Source organism: Populus euphratica, unplaced genomic scaffold (genome assembly GCF_000495115.2).
Source record: "Populus euphratica unplaced genomic scaffold, PopEup_1.0 scaffold20.1, whole genome shotgun sequence".
NCBI lineage: Eukaryota > Viridiplantae > Streptophyta > Magnoliopsida > Malpighiales > Salicaceae > Populus > Populus euphratica.
Window position 1 is genome coordinate 2,782,905 of NW_011499854.1, and position 19,044 is coordinate 2,801,948.

The window sequence follows — 19,044 nt, forward strand, 5'->3', positions numbered from 1 at the left end:
ACTGAGTGCTTTTATATATATATATATAGATATATATATATATATATATATATATCAATTCTCACATATATTGTCAATTGATGATGTTCTAAAAAATCCATATAACTTGGAGACAAAACTTATGCCTTAGATAATTAGGTAATCTCTTGATTTTTATAATTTGATCCATTCTCCTTAACCAAAGTGGTTGATATTTAGTAAGTCAAGGTGGTTGATGGTTGGCACCTACAAAAGGTCTCATGTGGTGAATTTAAGAAATCTATGATGTTTAAGTAAACATTTTTTTTTAGAGAAAAAACTATGATATTTTAGAGAGACTCTGAAAATTAATATGCAGTAAAGAATGAAGATTAAGAACCTGATATTTATGATGTATTTATAGCCTATGAATTTTGTCTATTTATGGAGAGGAGGAGCTAAAATGTTATTTTTGTGCTGATAGTTTTAATGAGAGGAAATATCTCTGATATATGTATTAATAAAAACTAAATATCTCTTACACAAATATTAATGTTAATGGAAATATGATAGGTCCTTAGAGAACTTTTTTTACACTATCCCTTATACAACATTATTACTGATGGAAATATGATAGATTCTTAAAGAACTTTTATACATCTATGGGTGTAGAGAGAGTATGATCTAAAATGTAATCGAGACCATGAAGATTAAGCTCTTCCTCTAGGCTAAGCCTATGAGAGCTGAGCTCTTTTTCTAGGTTGAACTCATGTCTTTAGGTTTTTTTCTAAGGCTAAGCTTATAAAAGCTAAGCTTATGAGGACTAGGCTTTTTCTCTAGGTTGAGCTCCTAAGGCTGAATTCATGACTTCAGGTTTTTTCCTAAGGCTGAGTTCATAATAATTGAGCTTTTTTCTTATACTAAACTCATAAGAGATGAGCTCTTCCTTAAGGTTAGGTCCATATAAGTTGCTTGAGATTATAGGTTTTTGGGTCTTTAAAGAATTTTTTAGACCCGTTAAATTTGGGTTTATCACATTCTCAATTTTACATTGTTTAGATATGTAAAATATAGTTATGTTTCATTGTATTTTGCAAGATATTATGAACATCTAACTTTATATATACTTAGTTATTTTGATATTATATATTACAAATTATAGGTGAGGTTGGGTAAGGATGGTTGAGGTTATTTTAATTTTTTAAAAAAAGTTTGATAAAAAGAAAGAGGCAAGCTAAAATGAGTAAAAAGACATATATATATATATATATATCCTCTAATCATTATGGAATTTTTAATATACTCCTTCAACAAGAAATTCTCAATCGCATCTATTTGTCAAATATCATCCAGTTAACCTGTTCTTAATTTCTTTGACATGATCAACATTGTTTTAAGATAAATAGGTCCTCATTTTTATTTTTATTTTAAATTTAAATTTTATGGGCAATGTCTAATAGATGGGGGATCCAATTGAGAATTGGTGATAGTTGGGAGATAAGTATGATATTTTCCCTTTAACCATTGAAGAGGTTTATTGAAGTAGCAAGGGGTCGCCTGTAGACATGTTTTCCGTATTTGAGAGTATAAATTACTTGAAATTGCCAGAGCTTTAAGATTGAAGGGTATGATACTGTTTTCTATCCCCTTTTCCTATATATTCATTCGCTGAACTTTACATAAATGGAACTCCCTCAGCCTCTGATAAGTGTTTAATAGGAAAATAATCTATGCGAGAATTATAGTGTAGTGTGCTTGACCATGAAGAAGAGATGGTTATATCTTCCCATTTTCATTGATTTGTGAAATCCAAGAACAATACAATTAGTTGTAGTTTTTTAGTCATGAAATTATCTTTTGTTTCCAATGAACAGTTGGACTAAGCCACTTGATAGTTCAGAGCAATCACATGACTAGACCCACCGTTTTCACTTGAAGGGGATTGATCTTAGAACCTTCAGTTGCTAATAATTCCAAGAAAGGAAAAATTAAAAAAAAAGAAGAAGAAGAAAAAAACCAAAAGTGTCTGTGTGAGCATTGAATCTATATAACGCAGTCAAATTTACTTAAATCAATGTCAGATTGACCACAATCCACATGTTACCCTGGCCTTCGGTAGGAAGGATGTCTCTTCAGTCTTGTTTATACAGGGCCCTTGAACCCTTTTTAATATTTTTCCTACTGTGGTTCTGAAAAAGGGCTTCAAAAATACTAAACTAGTAAAAAAAAATCCAAATTTCAATTTAATTAAATGATTGCGCAAAACACAATAATAATTAAGGAAACTTTTGCTCATATAAATCCAAAGACTGCCCTCAATTCGACATGCATGCTATCTTGCATCTATCAGAAGGCGACCAGTTCTGGAGTGGCGAATCTGGGGTGATCATTTCTCTGTCGAGTGCTTTGCTTCCATGCACAGGTCAAGATGAACATGGCGACCCAAAACTTGTGGCAATGCGAAGCCCTTGCACATCTGAACGTACAGGAAACCATATATGAAATTGCTAGGAATCATTAGTGCCATCACAGAAATGGATCTGTGTTTCCTCCTGCTACATTGTACTATTAATGGACGGCCTGTTCAAGGAATCAAGAATTTTTTTATTTTATTTTTTGTAAGAGATTTGCTATGGAACCTGAAGGCAAAGAAATTAATGGCTAGCTGCAGCCTGGCTGTTAATGTCGTGAACGTGTAAATACCTAAACACCCTCCTCCTCAATCATTTGATTTCGAGTATCATGGGTCAAGCATGGCTCTATTATAATAATGAACATGTCTTTTGATTTTTCTAAACAGTTTCTCGAAGCACTATTTAAATCATAGTTAATTTTTAGATAAGTTAAATGTTAAAAATTGATTGAATGAATCTACAACGCAAATGTTAATAGATGCACAACATGTTCAAATCTTGACAAATTTTAGGATTAAACTTGATGAAATGCATTTTTTTTAAAATTACGCTTGAATTTCACTATTTCTTAAGATTAATTAACCAAGATAAATATAGTAAAACATCGAGTATAAATAAATAACTAGCTTTTAATTTAACTAGTTCCCGGAAAAAGAAAAAGTAGTCTGTTTAGGGTTGGAATTCAACCTGTTTTATTTTATTTTTTGACAAAAAGCAAGTTAAAATTCAACAGCAAAGAGGGCCTTGATGCCATCAATTTGAAATATGAAAAGGAAAATTGTAGATCAATTGCTTGGGAAATAACTCCAGTCGGTGTGCACAAGTATTTCGATCCTGGTTACTGACCATGCTGGCAGATTCTTGAATCTGCACGCATTGTAGACCTTACTCTACTGAAAATATATACAAATTTAATACTGAAAAAACAACCTAAGATGGTTACATGACACCTTCCTTCATGTCCCCCAGTTTAACTTAAATCCAAATAAAATAAATAAATAAATAACACCAATCTCCCTCCTTCCTAACGGTGTACAGACACAGACAGACCCGGTTGGGGTAATTCAAGAAAGACAATGATGGCAGTTTAGGTATACCGATAATTCTTCCCCGTAACGCGTCAAGCTCCAAACCGGTTATCCCCAGTCACCTCCCTCCCACCGACAGCCTCTTCCCGGTCATCACTATGCCCGTACAAAAATACAAACATCTTTTAAATGCCAGCCAGCTTCCCGCACTCGCTCGCTCGCCCCCAGCCAGTTGCAATATAAAGCTTCGCATTTCACATGTCGTTTTAGCCACAGACAGAGAGAGAGAGAGAGAGAGTGAGAGAGAGAGAGGAGAGGAGATATCATTAGGAAGCTTTTTCTGGAAGCTGAGCAATAAAGACTATACGGTAACTTCTTTTATTTTCTGTTTTTTAACGGCGGTGACCACTGCTTTTCTCTGTCGTTTCGTGTCGACGTTTTCTGTCGTTTTTGGCATAATTAATTTGTGAAGGCGAAATGCCTTTTCTTTTCCTCTCTTGATAGTTACAGTTACAGATTATTTGTTGCTCGTTCGTTCGTTTTCCTTTTTTTTGTGGTTGAGCTATCGTTTTCTAGTATTTTTGCTTGCTTGTTCCTTGTGCCATACAGAAAATTAAGGTTGTTACAGATCATTTGGCTTGGATTCTCTTTTAAGGTTTCTGAATTGATGATTCTAAGCTTTTTAACTCTTGGCATTCTTCGAAATTGTTTAAGGTAATCATTTTTCATTTCTCTATTCAATGACTAGATCTGGTTTTTGAACGCGATTATTGTGAATGCTTGAGATTGGATTTGATGATGCTCTGTGTTTTCTGCTTGATTTTGAATGGAGAAGTGACAGCAATGTTCAATGTTGTTCACATTGTTAAGTGCTTTTTTTCATGAGGTTACATATATTTTCTCTTGTTGATAACAGCTCGCTTGATTGATTGTGGGAGGAGGAGGTAAAGGAAGTAGAGAATGAAAGAGACTGACATGAGAAGAACTCCCAATACTAATCAGTCGAAGCGCTCGGGAAGAACTGAAAGGAGAGACCGTAAAACGAATCAAACATCGAATATAAAGGGAGTTGAATCTAAAGCTCTGTTTCTTGCTAAACCAGACTCCTCCAGTGCTATTTTAGTAAGTGATTCGAACACGGGCTCAGAGCCCCCTGAAGTTTATGAAAACTTGGTCATACATTATGTGGATGATGCCAACAGGTCTGAGGAGGCTCCTCGAAATTCAAAAGTCAATCCCATGATTGCCAAAGCCAGCAAGGATGAGGCTTTAGATGATCATTCTGATGAATTAGATAGGAAAGCTAATCAGGGGAAGGAAGGGGAGTGGGATTCTGAGACAATAAAAGATTCAGTTTCATCTCAAGGGGACTCTGTGATAGCTGAGGATGAGAAAGTAGAAAATGTTTCGAGAGTCCCGAAATCAGTTTCCAATAAGAATTCATCAGAAAGTGGTCCTCGCGGATCAAGGGTGAGATCTGATCGCGACAATGGTAAATCTAGGTCTAAAGCAGTAAATAACACTACTAAAAAACCTGCAAAAACAAATAAAGGGCTGTCAAAAGTTACTTCGAAAAGTTCTTTTGATAAAAATTCTAAAGACATGACAGCTCCTCCTAAACCTTCTCCAGAATCGTCTGAAGGAGCTGATGATAAGTCTGCGGAAGATGTAAGAGAAATAGATGTTTTAGATGAGGCCTCGAATGGTACTCAGAGTTTTGCAAGTGACGATGAAACAGCTGATGCTGAAGAAAATGGTAAACATGAGGATGAAGCAGAATTAATTCAAAAGATTGAAGACATGGAAATGAGAATTGGGAAACTTGAAGCAGAGCTAAGAGAAGTTGCTGCTCTTGAAATTTCACTATATTCTGTAGTACCAGAACATGGGAGCTCAGCACATAAGGTGCACACACCTGCACGACGCCTTTCTAGACTCTACATTCATGCTTGCAAGCATTGGACCCAAGATAAGCGAGCTACGATCGCCAGAAACACTGTTTCAGGACTTGCATTGATTTCCAAGTCCTGTGGTAATGATGTTCCAAGGTAAGTAAATATCACGTTTTATGTCAGAATTGTTTCCAAGTGTTGCTATTATTTTATAGCTGACTAACATAATTTTCCTTTTGTTTGTAAAGGTTAACATTTTGGTTGTCCAACACAATTGTGCTGAGAGAGATCATTTCTCAGGCATTTGGAAGTTCACGGAACTCAAGTCCCCTTGCAAGGCATGCGGGGTCCAATGGGGGTAGCAAGAAAAGTGAAGGAAAGTCTACAGCAGTGAAATGGAAGAGTGGTTCTGGTAGTAAACAAGTTAATGGTTTTATGCAGTTTGCTGACGATTGGCAGGAGACGGGAACCTTTACAGCTGCATTAGAAAAAGTTGAATCGTGGATATTTTCCCGTATAGTCGAATCTGTATGGTGGCAGGTAAGAAAGTGTGGGGATCATCAAATTTTATAAATTTTTCTGTTGATGCTTGTAGGTAGAACATGAAAATCATCTATCAAAAAACCACTTTTTCCTCTCTTTTTTGTTTGATAAATGAATTCCTGGCCTGACTTCATTTGACCCTGTCATTTGTCAAGACTGAATGCTCAAGTCTCATTACCATATTCTCATTGTAATAGGCCATTTATGCTATGAGCTTTAGATATTAATTTTATTTATCCTTGTTAGTTTCTTCTATGTTCTTATGTTTTCAGGCTTTGACTCCACATATGCAATCTCCTGCTGCGGAGTTGGCCTCCAATAAAACCTCTGGAAGGTTGCTTGGACCAGCCTTGGGTGATCAGCAGCAAGGCAGTTATTCTATCAACTTATGGAAGAATGCTTTCAAGGATGCTCTCCAACGACTTTGTCCTGCTAGAGCAGGAGGTCATGAGTGCGGTTGCTTGCACATCATTGCAAGAATGGTATTTAATTTTTCTATTTTTTGGCCTTCATTTTCTATATTTCAGTATTACAGGCATGGAATTATTAGTTCAAGCTCATGAAATATCCCTTCTTTCACAAATGTTTAGATGACTGCAATCTGGTTTAGCCTTATTATCAACTCTTTGCTTTGGTGGCTTAATTGTAATTTAATTTCTTTCACAGGTGATGGAACAGTGTATTGCCAGACTAGATGTGGCAATGTTCAATGCTATTCTACGTGAGTCTTCCCATGAGATTCCAACTGACCCTATTTCAGATCCTATCGTAGATTCCAAGATTCTACCAATTCCTGCTGGAGACTTAAGCTTTGGTTCTGGGGCACAACTCAAAAATTCTGTACGTATTAGCATAGACTTTAATTGATTTCACTGCCTCATCCATCCTACAACGGCTTGATAGCGAGTGGTATTCTGATGAGTAAAATTCTCTTCACTCTGGCCAAACAGTTTATTAAACATGTCAAAACCTTGCAGCTATATAGTTGGAAAGAATATGTACCGATGGAAACATTTTAGTCTTAAACTGGCATACTGAAGCTTTGCAAGCTTGATGTGGTCCCTTCTGCATCACATATTTCTCTGCAAAATCAAATTGAACGTAATGTTCTGCAAGTGTAAAAACAATGCGTGGCTTACTCTGCATGCAGGTTGGTGATTGGTCTAGGTGGCTTACTGATATGTTCGGCATAGATGCTGATGATTCCCTGAAAGAAGATCAGCACGACAGTGAGGGTGATGACAGGCGATATGGTGAAACTAGATCCTTCCTTCTTCTTAATGACTTGAGTGATCTTCTGATGCTTCCAAAAGACATGCTTATGGACCGATCAATCCGGAAGGAGGTTGACCTTACAATCTTATCGCTTTTGTATTTAAAAACCATCCTTTGAAGTTGATTAATCTCAGAAGTGATTGATTTTCTGTCTTTATGTTTCAAAGGTATGCCCATCAATTGGTCTTCCGTTAGTTAAGCGGATACTCTGCAACTTTACTCCTGATGAGTTCTGGCCAGATCCCGTCTCTGGAGCTGTATTAGAAGCATTGAACGCTGAGGTAGATCTTCCTTTCCTTTTATTTCAATCTCACCTTTGTTATGTTTAAAGCCGGATAGTTTTGGGAGCATTGAATTCCATTTTTATTTTGGATATTCTAGAAAGATGATGCTGTTCAAGTTTGGGAGATAACATGCCTAATGATAAAAGAATACCTATTTGATGTTCCTGGCCTGCCAATGTTTTACTAGCTTGCTGGGAATACCTCATTGACTTTATATTATATGTATATGTGGAAAATTTTATGGTGAACAGGGAGTAAAATCTCTCTATGTATATATGCCTTCATGCCAGAATATTAAGCAAAAACAACAAATGTATGCAATAAACCACAGGATTATGTTGATTACATTTGACAGAGTATTTTGGAGCGGAGATTGTTAGGAGATGCTGCAAGAAATTTCCCTTACACAGCTGCTCCAGTTGTGTACACTCCACCTTCCTCATCTGATGTTGCAGTGGCGGGAACCAAGTCTCCGTTGTCAAGGAATGCATCTGCTGTACAAAGGAAAGGTTACACCAGTGACGAAGAACTGGAGGAATTAGATTCTCCTCTTACCAGTATAATTGAAAAATTGCCATCATCTCCAACTATCATGGCCAATGGAAATGGAAATGGAAAGCACAAGGAACATGCAGGGGATTTAGTAGCAAATGCAAGGTATGAACTCCTTCGTGAGGTCTGGTCTGCATGAGGGTTGGAAGTGAATTTTGTTGCACATCTTTTGTTTCTTTTTTTTCCTTTTTATCAACGTAAATATAAAGAGAAAAGAGAACACTTTTGAAAATAAGCAGTAGAAAACCTCTGGTTGGTTCGAAGTTTCAGGTTTGTTGGAATGCAGCAGAAGCCACGCCTCTGCATTCTTGTAAACTAGACAGAGCTTGTTATCAAACAGCTTGGATGAGAAATTCAATTCAATTCAATATAATAAATAAATCATTGCCAGTTATGTGCTTGAGAGTCGTGCAGAAAACAGCAGTCATGCTTCAATCTGTCAGAGGTTTCTGTTTGCAAGCTTTTGCTGTAGTCTGCATAGCAGTAGCAGGCTAGCAGCTAAACTAGTGGTCTGGACTTGACCTGAGACAGGGCGAGTTGATGAGGTCAAATCCGATTTTTTATTGTCCCAAGCCGTGAAGAACTCATTTTGATGGACTAAGGGATTCAGTGTGTGTTTGTGTGTTTGTGTGTGTGTTGGATGGTTATGATTTAGGTTCGCTCCTTTAAGAATCAGAACTGGCGACCTCCATCCTAAAGGGAGAGTATTGGTACCCATGGAGCTAGAGTCCCATGGATATATTTTTACCTTTTCCATGGAAAATAAATAAGTTTGTTTTTTGATTTAAAAATATTTTTGAAAAAATTTAAAATCTTTTTATGTTTTTTACTTTAAATTAATATTTTTTTTGATATTTTTAAATCATTAAAAATAATTTTTAAAAATAAAAAAATATTTTTTATATAAAAATATTTTAAAAAATAATTATAATTACATTTTCAAATATTATCTAAGTTAAGATGTTTAAAGTGACTCAGCTTCAAAGAGAGTTGGTGTTTGTTGTTCAGGGCTTAGATCTGAAGCCTCTAGCCCCAAGCCTTAACTCAAGTACAATGGACTATACTGATTGAACTGAAAAACTTGTTTTTTTAATTTATTTGGATTAACTTACACTTTAATTAAGTCCAACCCAGTAATTTTATGATTGCCAAGCAATAACTGGTGATTAGTTATTGCTTGACAATCATAAAATTACTATCTTTAAAACAGGAAACTGCAGAATTACGAGGCCAAGAACTATCAGGATATCAAACAAATTGTCCTTAAACTAGGCAAAGCAGAAATTGCTAATTGAAGTTATAGTCATAATCTCTAATTAGCAAACATCATCCATGATTAAAAAAATAAAAAATGTTCTTGCAAATAAAACATAGCTGAGTTCATATATAACATATGGTTCAAGGATCAGAAGTTCACCTTTGCTTTCCCTGTCCACATGGTGTTCCTCTTGTAAACCTTGAAACGGCTTGTGCTTGAATGTTTAAACCCTAGTCCTACAGTATTCAACCTATGCTCACTCTCAAAGTTGAAGGAGTAAAGCGGGAACGACCGAGCGTTTTGTGCCGACTGAGGTGCAAAAGAGGAGTACTGATGATCACCAGTTTCTGTTCGCTCGTAAGATTGAAATGCACTTGCAGTTGCATGTCCAAGGCCAAAAGCAGTGTTTCGAACTGCTGGTTTGCTTACCTTTTGCATTTGGTAGACGTTGAAAGGGCTAAGATCTCCATGTTGGAACCTTAACCCTGATCCATTATCCTGCTTCACAAGACCCAAGATCTCCACAAAGTTTGGCAGACCTTCTTTTGCTGGACGAAACCCTCGAGCATGATAGATTGTAGGTTGGGTATTGTTGATGTTTCCAGCATCGTTTGTGTTTATCCCGTGAGGATATGCTTGCACCTGTGCTGTTACAGGGCATGTTGTTTCCGCTTCCATTTGTGCCAGCCTGGGTGTGTTGCCATTGATCGTTGCCTCAACATTATAGTATCTTATGTCATAGTTGGTGATTGCTTGGTATCGTTTCTGCTTTATGCATGCTAGGTCGAAAGCAATTGCTGCTTCCGTCTCTGATTCGATACAAACATATAAAAATAAATATGTTTTGTTTTTTTATGAAAAAACGAGAATTTTATTAAACAATTGATTTAGCCATTAAAAGATAAAGCTAGAAAATTCTGGAACTATACATGAACCAGTAAACTTAATTACTTTCTTATTAACTCACCAAAAGCAGATAAAACAAGTAAAATATAAATTTATGAAAAAGAATTATAATCATATGCAAAGCAAATTCTTTATGTTTTAGTTTTCTATGAAAACAATTGGAATTCACAGTGGACTGACTAGGGTTTGTTTTATATTATTTATTGTTTAGAAATAGAATATACAACTAATCAACAACAGCTATTCATGTTTTTTAAAACTATTTTTGTTTTTTAACAAAACAAAATCACAAAAAAAAAAGTTTCCTATTTTGATCTTCTAGTTCTTAAAAACAAAATCAAAACGTAGAAATGATGCCAAACTGACTCTTCAGGATATAAAAAGCAAAGACTAACCAAAAATGTTCAAGATATGTTCACTCGATGGAGTCCAAGCTTGCCATTTGCTAGTGCCGTCATGCCTGTTCGAAATAAAATGAAAATTGATCAGTCCATAATCAGTTACTAAATAGATATAAATGATTAAAATAAAGATAATTGAGTTAACATCTTGGTAATCTAGATTTTTTTTATCACGTCAGATTTTTAATACTCAGAGTTTTTTAAGCCATAATGACTTTGAATAACTTGCAACTCCACGAAATCTAGACTTGCCTCTTGTCAAGTCATTTGTTGGCCTAAAGAGATATTGAAAAGAGATGGATCTTTAGGCTTTTCTTTACCTATTAAAGTTGGCAACATCTTGGTCACGAGTCATTTGCGCCATAACTCCTACTTCCTCAGCGTGGTTGGGTATCTGCTGTAACATAAATATTAATTTCATAAGCAAGAATGACCTAGAAATCTCACCAATTAGTGAACTTAATCTATGACACTTAACGATATATATATATATATATATATATATATATATATATGTATATGTATAAAGTTTTTAATATATACTTTTTCTATGATAGTATCTCTATCTGCTTATATATATGTATATGTATGTATGTATAAAGTTTTTAATATATACTTTCTATGATAGTATCTCTATGTGTTCGCTAAACATCAATAGAAGCGTACTAGGAAATTAATCAGTTGTGTAGATGAACCCAAATCACGAGCTATTGCATCCTCTTCTTTGTTACCTGACACAGCTTAAATGGAATCATTAGTGTAAATGAACTAAATGAGGAATTATTTAGGAAATAGTTAAGGCGGGAAGAGTAGTTTCAATATATCTGATTTATCAAAAATAAATAAATAAATAAAGCTCACAACGGCTATAATATTGCAAGTATGGGAGATATAGCATGCTAATAAATTTTTAACAACAGGTTTCGCTATGGACAGTTGGAAAATTTTGTTTAAGAACAAAGTTAATGAATGAGTAATTAGAGATCAAATTAAAAATAAATTTTATTTATTTATTAAGTTAAAAATTTATTGGAATTTAATATCCATGTTAGAAATATTCAAATAAACCATTAGAATTATTTAAATTAAAAAAATTCAATAGTTTCAAATAATAATAGATCAATATTCTATATTATCTCATAGTTCAAAATTTCATTTTGTAATCCATATTTATATACGATACATTCAATGAATAAAAATAGGTTTTTTTTGGCTCTCCAACCTTTTGCAGTGAAATATGGTATCAAAACAAATACACATGACATTGTTACTTCTTTCTACTTCTATGACTTCTCAATCCTCTCTCATTCTACCTTTTTTTATCTCCTATCATGCCTAACTCTCATCAATCTTTCTCTATCAAGCTACTCACATCCAATTATCTCACTTGAATACTCATTTGGAATACTCATTTCATACCAATTTCTTCATAGTTTCTACCTATTCAACTTTTATATCCATCATTAAAAAAATTTAACTACTTTATGTTGCGTTAATAAATGTAACTAAGCAATTAAGTAGTTCTTATTGCTTAAATATTATTATCACTAAATAAGGTATTGATTTCTTAACTAATAATCCTGTTTCAGCACCTCAAAACATTGTTATTATTGAAAAGATTTAACCAACACGTGGATAAATTAAAAAATTTAAATGTTACAGATAACACTAATCAATTAGTAGTTTCTATGGAGACTCATAGAATAACTTCACATCATTTATCATTACAAATTGATTAAAAAGCTGCAAAATTGGTGAGAACACACTCTATGACCTTAAAGTCCAATCCTAAAAAGAAACTAGTTTTCCTTACTAACACCAATGATGAGTCTCGTATATTAAAAGAACTAAGTTGTTACACTTAAGCAATGCAACAATCATGATGGAGAGTTGTCATGATAGTTGTGTTTACAACATTGATTTTGATTTCTCATAAAATGTGAATTTTGGTTTAAAAACACTCAATGCTAATATTATAGGTAATAAATAGGTATTCAAGTTAAAATACAAGGTAGATGGGTCAGTAAAAAAATGCAAAGCGATGTTAATGATAAAGGGTTATACCTAACAAAATGAAATCAATTACTCGATTACTTTTAGAGCCAAGTTATTAAGGCCATTATGTTTTTTCTTGCTTATTGTTCTTTCTTTATTTATAAACATGGTACTGAAATCTTGTATCTTCTTGTATATGTAAATGATACGGTCATCATAGGAACCAATCCCACCATGGAAGATGGATCTTCAATTTCATTTAAGATATTTCAATGATCTTCATTTCTTTTAAGGTATTGAAGTAATTAGACATGACAATGATATTCTACTATCACAATAAAATTATCTTTAATATTTGCTAGCCAAAACTATGATCGATGGATGGTGTTGAGGTAGAAAAAACCCCTTCTTCCCTCCAACTTGTAACTAAATATTTTGAATGGTGATCCAATAGATGGCGCGTAAATGTATCTTCAAGTTGTTGGCTCTTTATAATATGCTTGCCTATTAAGAGGTATTCAAGTTAAAATACAAGGTAGATAGGTCAGTAGAAAAATGCAAAACGATGTTAATGGTAAAGGGTTATGCCTAACAAAATAAAATCAATTACTCGATTACTTTTAGAGCTAAGTTATTAAGGCCATTACGATTAGAACCATCTTAACTATTATAATTTCTAAAAGGTGGATATTAAGATTGTTAAACATTTTCAATGCATTTCTTAATAACAAATAACAATCTCAAAAAAGAGACAACCATAATATGCTTGCCTATTAAGACCTAACATAGCCTACATTGTCAACAAGATATATCAATATATGTCAATCTTATCATTATACAGTGGCAAAGTTGTAAAAGAGTTCTACGATATCTTAAAGAAAGAATTAACTAGGTCTTTTCTTTTCTCAATTACAATAATATAGTTACATGAATTTTTTGATAAAGGTTGAACAAATATATAAGATGACAAACAAAGTATATGAGATTATACATTGTTTTTAGAAAGAAGATTTAATTTCCTAGTCAACTATTAAAAAAATAGTGTTCAGATAATCCACTGAATAAAAATATACAAAAATTGCTAATGTCAGTTTTGTAATTATTTAGTTATGATCACTAACGAGGAAAATTAGTCTAGAAGTTGACACTCTTATTGTTTTATGATGTGACAATGTTGGAGTTGCTTACTAATCTTTAATTTTATTTTTAAAGATAGGACAAAGCGCATAGAAATTGATTTTTATTTTGTTAAAGAGAATGCAAAAAATGATAACATAAAGGCCAGTATATCTCTATCAAAGATCAATTAGCATATATATTTACAAAGTCATTTGCAATTGATTTTTATTTTGTTAAAGAGAATGTAAAAAATGATAACATAAAGGCCAGTATATTTCTATCAAAGACCAATTAGCATATATATTTACAAAGTCACTTACAAGTGCCATATTCTTAATTTTTAAATACAAGCTTTTTATTTTGCCCAACCATAAGCTTAAAAGGAGGTGTTAAAGATATTATGATATACAATTAGAATAATTTGAATTCAAAAGGATTAGGTAATTTAAAATAATGATAGATTAATATTCTATGATATCTAATAATTCAAAAGCTCACTTTATAATTTATATTTATATACAACACATTCAATGAATAAAAACAATTTTCCTGCTCTCCAATTTTTTCTATTGAAACACTCTAACATAAATTTTTTAACATGAAACATTAACATGATTTAAATAAATTGTGAGTGAATGAAAAATTGATCTAAAAAACTATTGGTACGTTGACATGTTTTGATGAAATCTAAAACTTTCTAAAAGAATTATATTCCACATTGGAAAAAAACAAAACTTTATTACTGTTTATAAAATAAAAAGTTGAAAGTTAAAATTAGACTAAAAAAACCTCCAAGTTTTTAGAGGAGAGAGATCATGAGTAAAGTGGGTTTTAGGCTTAAATTCACACATATAAGCACTAGTCGAGGTCTGGGTTTAAAGTGGGTTTTAGGCTTAAATTCACACACATAAGCACTAGTCGAGGTCTGGGTTTGGTTTATTATAAAATAATAATTTAGACTATATTTTTTTTAGCCAATCTATTATAATTATCAGCTGGCCTATAAAAAATTATTTTTTCCAATTTATTTTTTGTTGAATTCAACCTATGAATGTTAGAACATGAACAGTCTCTTCTATAAGCTTTTTTTTTTATCCAAACCGAAATGATCTTTTTAGATAAAAAATTCAGATTTATTTCCAAGATATTTATGTTTAATTCTTGATTTACAGTGTCTAATTAAAAGTTGATAATTGTGAAAGTTATTTCTAATTATTACCATAATTAATTCTTTAACTTTTTTAACACCTAAAATCCATTATAAAAGGGGGGGTTTTTAACATGATTTTTTATATATTTTTACACAATTTTGCTCATCTCATTTTTAATGTTTCCTCCTCTTTTATATGTTTTAATTTTTGTCTCAAATTTAGAGTTTAAGTTGATCTTATTGAGAGATAATCAAGTCTTTTTAGTTTGGTTCAAATATTTTATATAAAAGTGCATCTAAATTATGTGATGTTGTAGAAATCTTAGAAAGTTTATTGTAAATATCATTTGCATCAAGAGATAAACAATAAAGTTTTAAAGATAAAAGATTCATTAATGACAACAACAAAAACTTCATTGTTTTAAAATGTTTCGACAAGTATTTTTCTTTATTTTTATTTTAAACTTAGATATATTGCATGATTAATATGTATGCTATAACTTTATCTTGATATCAATTATAACTTGATATATGCTTAGTATGTATATTAAGATCTTTATATTTTTTTGTTTATGATGATAGCATGTTTGTCATGAGTTATTTTCTTATATATGTATAGTTTTAAACATATGAAAACTATATTAAAAAAAAATTGGATAATTTTTGTTTATCATGTTTTTATAATAATAAACCAAACAATTTACGCTAATTTTTTGAATTAAATGGACAGCCAATGCAATCGAGGATCCTACATTCCGATTTGTACGTATGGCTAGAATTTAAGACTTCATGCAGTAGCTACTGTCCTTAGCAAAACCCTTCGAGTTAGTAGTTACATCATCAAAATGTTGATGATTTTCAGCAAAGCAAACAAATCTTGGAAATTAAAGATAGCTTTACCCGTGCTTGATGGTTGATTTGGTATAAATACTCCATTGTTGAATGCGTGAGCCACATATTGCCCTTGGTCCCTGGTACTACATTTGCGTTAGAGGAGGCTCCTGAGCTTATTTTCTTGTATGTGCAGAGAAAACCATGGAAGAAAAGGGGCAACAACACTAACCTATCGACACCTTGATATTCTGAGATTCTTCTACCATCCGATACTTGTTCATAAATTGCAGCACCTGAGGTTCCATAGTTAGCAGCAGCACCTCGCTGATTGTGTGAAGTCGGCCCAATCTTGGATTGTTAGAGAACATTTTCCTCCTATAATGTTAGGCATAAAAATATTATAAGAGTCAAGTTGCTTCAAACACAGTAATGCAGGAGATATTAAAATTTATTTACTATTCCTTTTAAATAAATGACGTGACAATCTATGATAGGTGTATATATATTCAATAATTATAATACCATATTAATTGTGAAAGATCTATCCTATCATGATTTTAAAAAGTTTTCCCTAATGAATATGAGTACACATCACTTAGTAAGATAATTTTGTAAAAAAACTTTATTACTCTTTCAAATAGTAAGGTACCTTTACCTATACTCAATTTCTTAAATGAAATTATATATATATATATATCATTAATTTTCTTAATTATTATATTCATTATTGTACTTCTAAGTTTTACCTATATATAATTGCGCATACTCGCATGTATATTACTATATAGAGATCATTTAAGCTTATATATATATAAATAATAATTCATAAGATTTAACTTCTAAGTTTTACCTATATATAATTGCATACTCGCCGGTATATTACTATATCATTTAAGCATATATATATATATAATAATTGATAAGAATTTGACAATTATGCAAAAAAATCTTTTCAAAAATTGATAATTATGGGGGAAAAAAGCTTTTACAACCTATATACTAATTACTAAGGGTTTGATATCATGTAAAAATATAAAAAACATCATCTTATTTGATACATTTGGATTAACTATCAGGGCTTAAATATAAAAAACATCATCTTATTTGATAAATTTGGATTAACTATCAGGGCTTCTAGTTCATATCTTAGTAAAACTAAAGACTTAAAAAAATCATTATAATAAAACACATTAAAATTAATAGCCATGACAAAAATGAAGAAACACATATGACATTATATTAATGGATCTAATAAAAATAATTTGAGAAAATATGTTAAAGTTAATTGTGATGAGAAAAAAAATGAATAAAATTAACAGTTTCAACAAAAATTATTGTTACAACACATTAAAATTAACCCTCACAACAAAAATAACAAAACATGTATATCATTAATGTTTGTAAATAAATTATATAAGGAAACATGTTAAAATTGATTATCACAACAGAAAAAAAAATTAACAACTTTAATAAAAATCATTGGAAAAAAAAAATTAATGATTATTAAAAAAAAAAAGAAACACATGTAAAATTAATGATTTTAACAAAAATCAGTATCAGGAAACATGTTAAGATTAACAATCATAAAATATATGAAGAAACAGCTGTAAAATTAATAGTTTCAACAAAAATTATTGTTAAAATACATTAAAATTAACGGTCACAATATAAATAAAAAAGCAAGTGTAACATTAATGTTTTTAAATAAATTATACATGGAAACATGTTAAAATTGATGATCATAACAAAAGACAAAAACAACATGTAAAATTAACAGATTTAATAAAAATCATTGTAAGGAAGTTAAAATTAATAATTATAACAAAAATAAAAAAACACGTGTAAAATTAAAATTAACAATTTCAATAAAAAATCATTATAAAAAAACATGTTAAAATTAATGATCATAACAAAAATAAAGAAACACATGTAAAATTAACATTAACGGTATTTTTAAAAAAAGGTTTGAAAGAAAATGAATTAAAACTATCATAACAAAATGAAGAAATACGTGTAATATTAATGATTCTAACAAATATGTTATTAGAAAACATATTATAATTAATAGTTATAAGATCATAATTTGGTTAATGCAATAACTTCTTACACAATCATGTGATATTAATGGTTCTAATAATAAAAAAAGTATTAGAAAATATATTAAAAATAATTATCATAAGAAAAATTAAGAAACACATGTAAAATTAATAATTTTAACAAAAAAAATTATTGTTAAAAAACATATTAAAATTAACATTCATGACATAAACAAAATAAACATGTGTTATATTAATATTTCAAAAAGAATGGTACAAGGAAACAATCATAACAAGGAAAAAAAACATGTAAAATTAATAGCTTCAATAAAAATCATTTTAAGGAAATTAAAATTAATAATTATAAAAAAAAACAAAGAAACATGTGTCATGTATATTAATGATTCTAACAAAAAATGAAGAAACACATGTAAAATTAATGGTTTTAACCAAAAAAATAGTTGAAAGAAAAAAAATCATAACAAAAATGAAGAAATACATGTAAAATTAATGATTCCAACAAAAATATTATTAGAAAACATATTATAATTAATAGTTATAACATAAATAAATAAAAACACATCTAAAATAAGATCATAATTTTGTTAATACAATAACTTCTTACACAAACATTGTAATATTAATGGTTGCAATATAAATTATATATGAAAACATGTTAAGATTAATTATCACAGTAAAAATAAAGAAACGGGTGTGAAATTAATAGTGTTAACAATAGTTATTATTTAAAAAAATACATTAAAATTAACGGTCATATCAGAAATAAAAAAACATGTTTAAAATTATCAAAAATAACATGTTAAAATTAACGGTCACAATAGAAATAAAAAAAAAAACATGTAAAACTAATAATTATTATAAGAAAACATATTGAAATTAATAGTTATAACAAGGATGATGAATAAGCTCATAGTTTTGTTAATACAACAATTGCATACACGGGCTTCAAACTAAGCTTATAGAAAATGTTTGGGGGGTGAATCTTATTTTCAGATAAAATTCATTCATCCCATGATTATCTTCCTTTCATAGTCTGAGGTGAAATCATTGTGAGATTCGGGCACTAACCAAAATTGGAAAGCACAAACATAAACTAAATCCAATGATGAACCACATGTGAATGGATACATCACAAGCCAAACATATTATGCAAATCCAAATCAATTCATTGGCAAATATATCATAAATTACATGCAAAAAGACCATTTTATGTTATGTAGATGCAATTAAATTTTCCTCTACTTTCTTTATGTGTTCTAATTAAAATCCATTGTGTAGTTATGCAAAATGATGTTTTGAGGCATAATTAATTGTAAAATTTTACATTTTCTTTTTCGATGAAAGAAGAAAATGTAATATATTTACCTTTTGCTTTAGA

The 19,044-nt window shown here is 31.0% G+C and overlaps 1 protein-coding gene across 3 annotated transcripts; it reads left to right on the forward strand.

Moving 5' to 3' along the window:
- Positions 1-3,615: 3,615 nt before the first annotated feature.
- On the forward strand, positions 3,616-8,349 carry LOC105122726 (uncharacterized). Of its 3 annotated transcripts, XM_011021999.1 has the most exons (9): positions 3,616-3,768; positions 4,010-4,114; positions 4,317-5,448; positions 5,541-5,832; positions 6,108-6,317; positions 6,502-6,675; positions 6,986-7,180; positions 7,278-7,391; positions 7,750-8,349. In XM_011021999.1, the coding sequence occupies exons 3-9, from the start codon at positions 4,361-4,363 to the stop codon at positions 8,083-8,085; spliced, it is 2,409 nt and encodes an 802-aa protein (XP_011020301.1). In that variant the 5' UTR covers positions 3,616-3,768; positions 4,010-4,114; positions 4,317-4,360; the 3' UTR covers positions 8,086-8,349. The 3 variants fall into 3 exon arrangements, with proteins under 3 accessions (XP_011020301.1, XP_011020299.1, XP_011020300.1); XM_011021997.1 differs by lacking the exon at positions 4,010-4,114; XM_011021998.1 differs by lacking the exon at positions 3,616-3,768 and having other exon boundaries at positions 3,793-4,114.
- The last annotated feature ends 10,695 nt before the right edge of the window (positions 8,350-19,044 follow it).

Bases quoted from the DNA above. Each gene is read 5' to 3' on its own strand.
- LOC105122726 (XM_011021999.1), top strand. From the start codon at position 4,361: ATGAAAGAGACTGACATGAGAAGAACTCCCAATACTAATCAGTCGAAG. The intron at 5,833-6,107 runs GTAAGAAAGTGT...TTATGTTTTCAG, and splicing joins TCGAATCTGTATGGTGGCAG to GCTTTGACTCCACATATGCA. The intron at 7,181-7,277 runs GTTGACCTTACA...TATGTTTCAAAG, and splicing joins ACCGATCAATCCGGAAGGAG to GTATGCCCATCAATTGGTCT.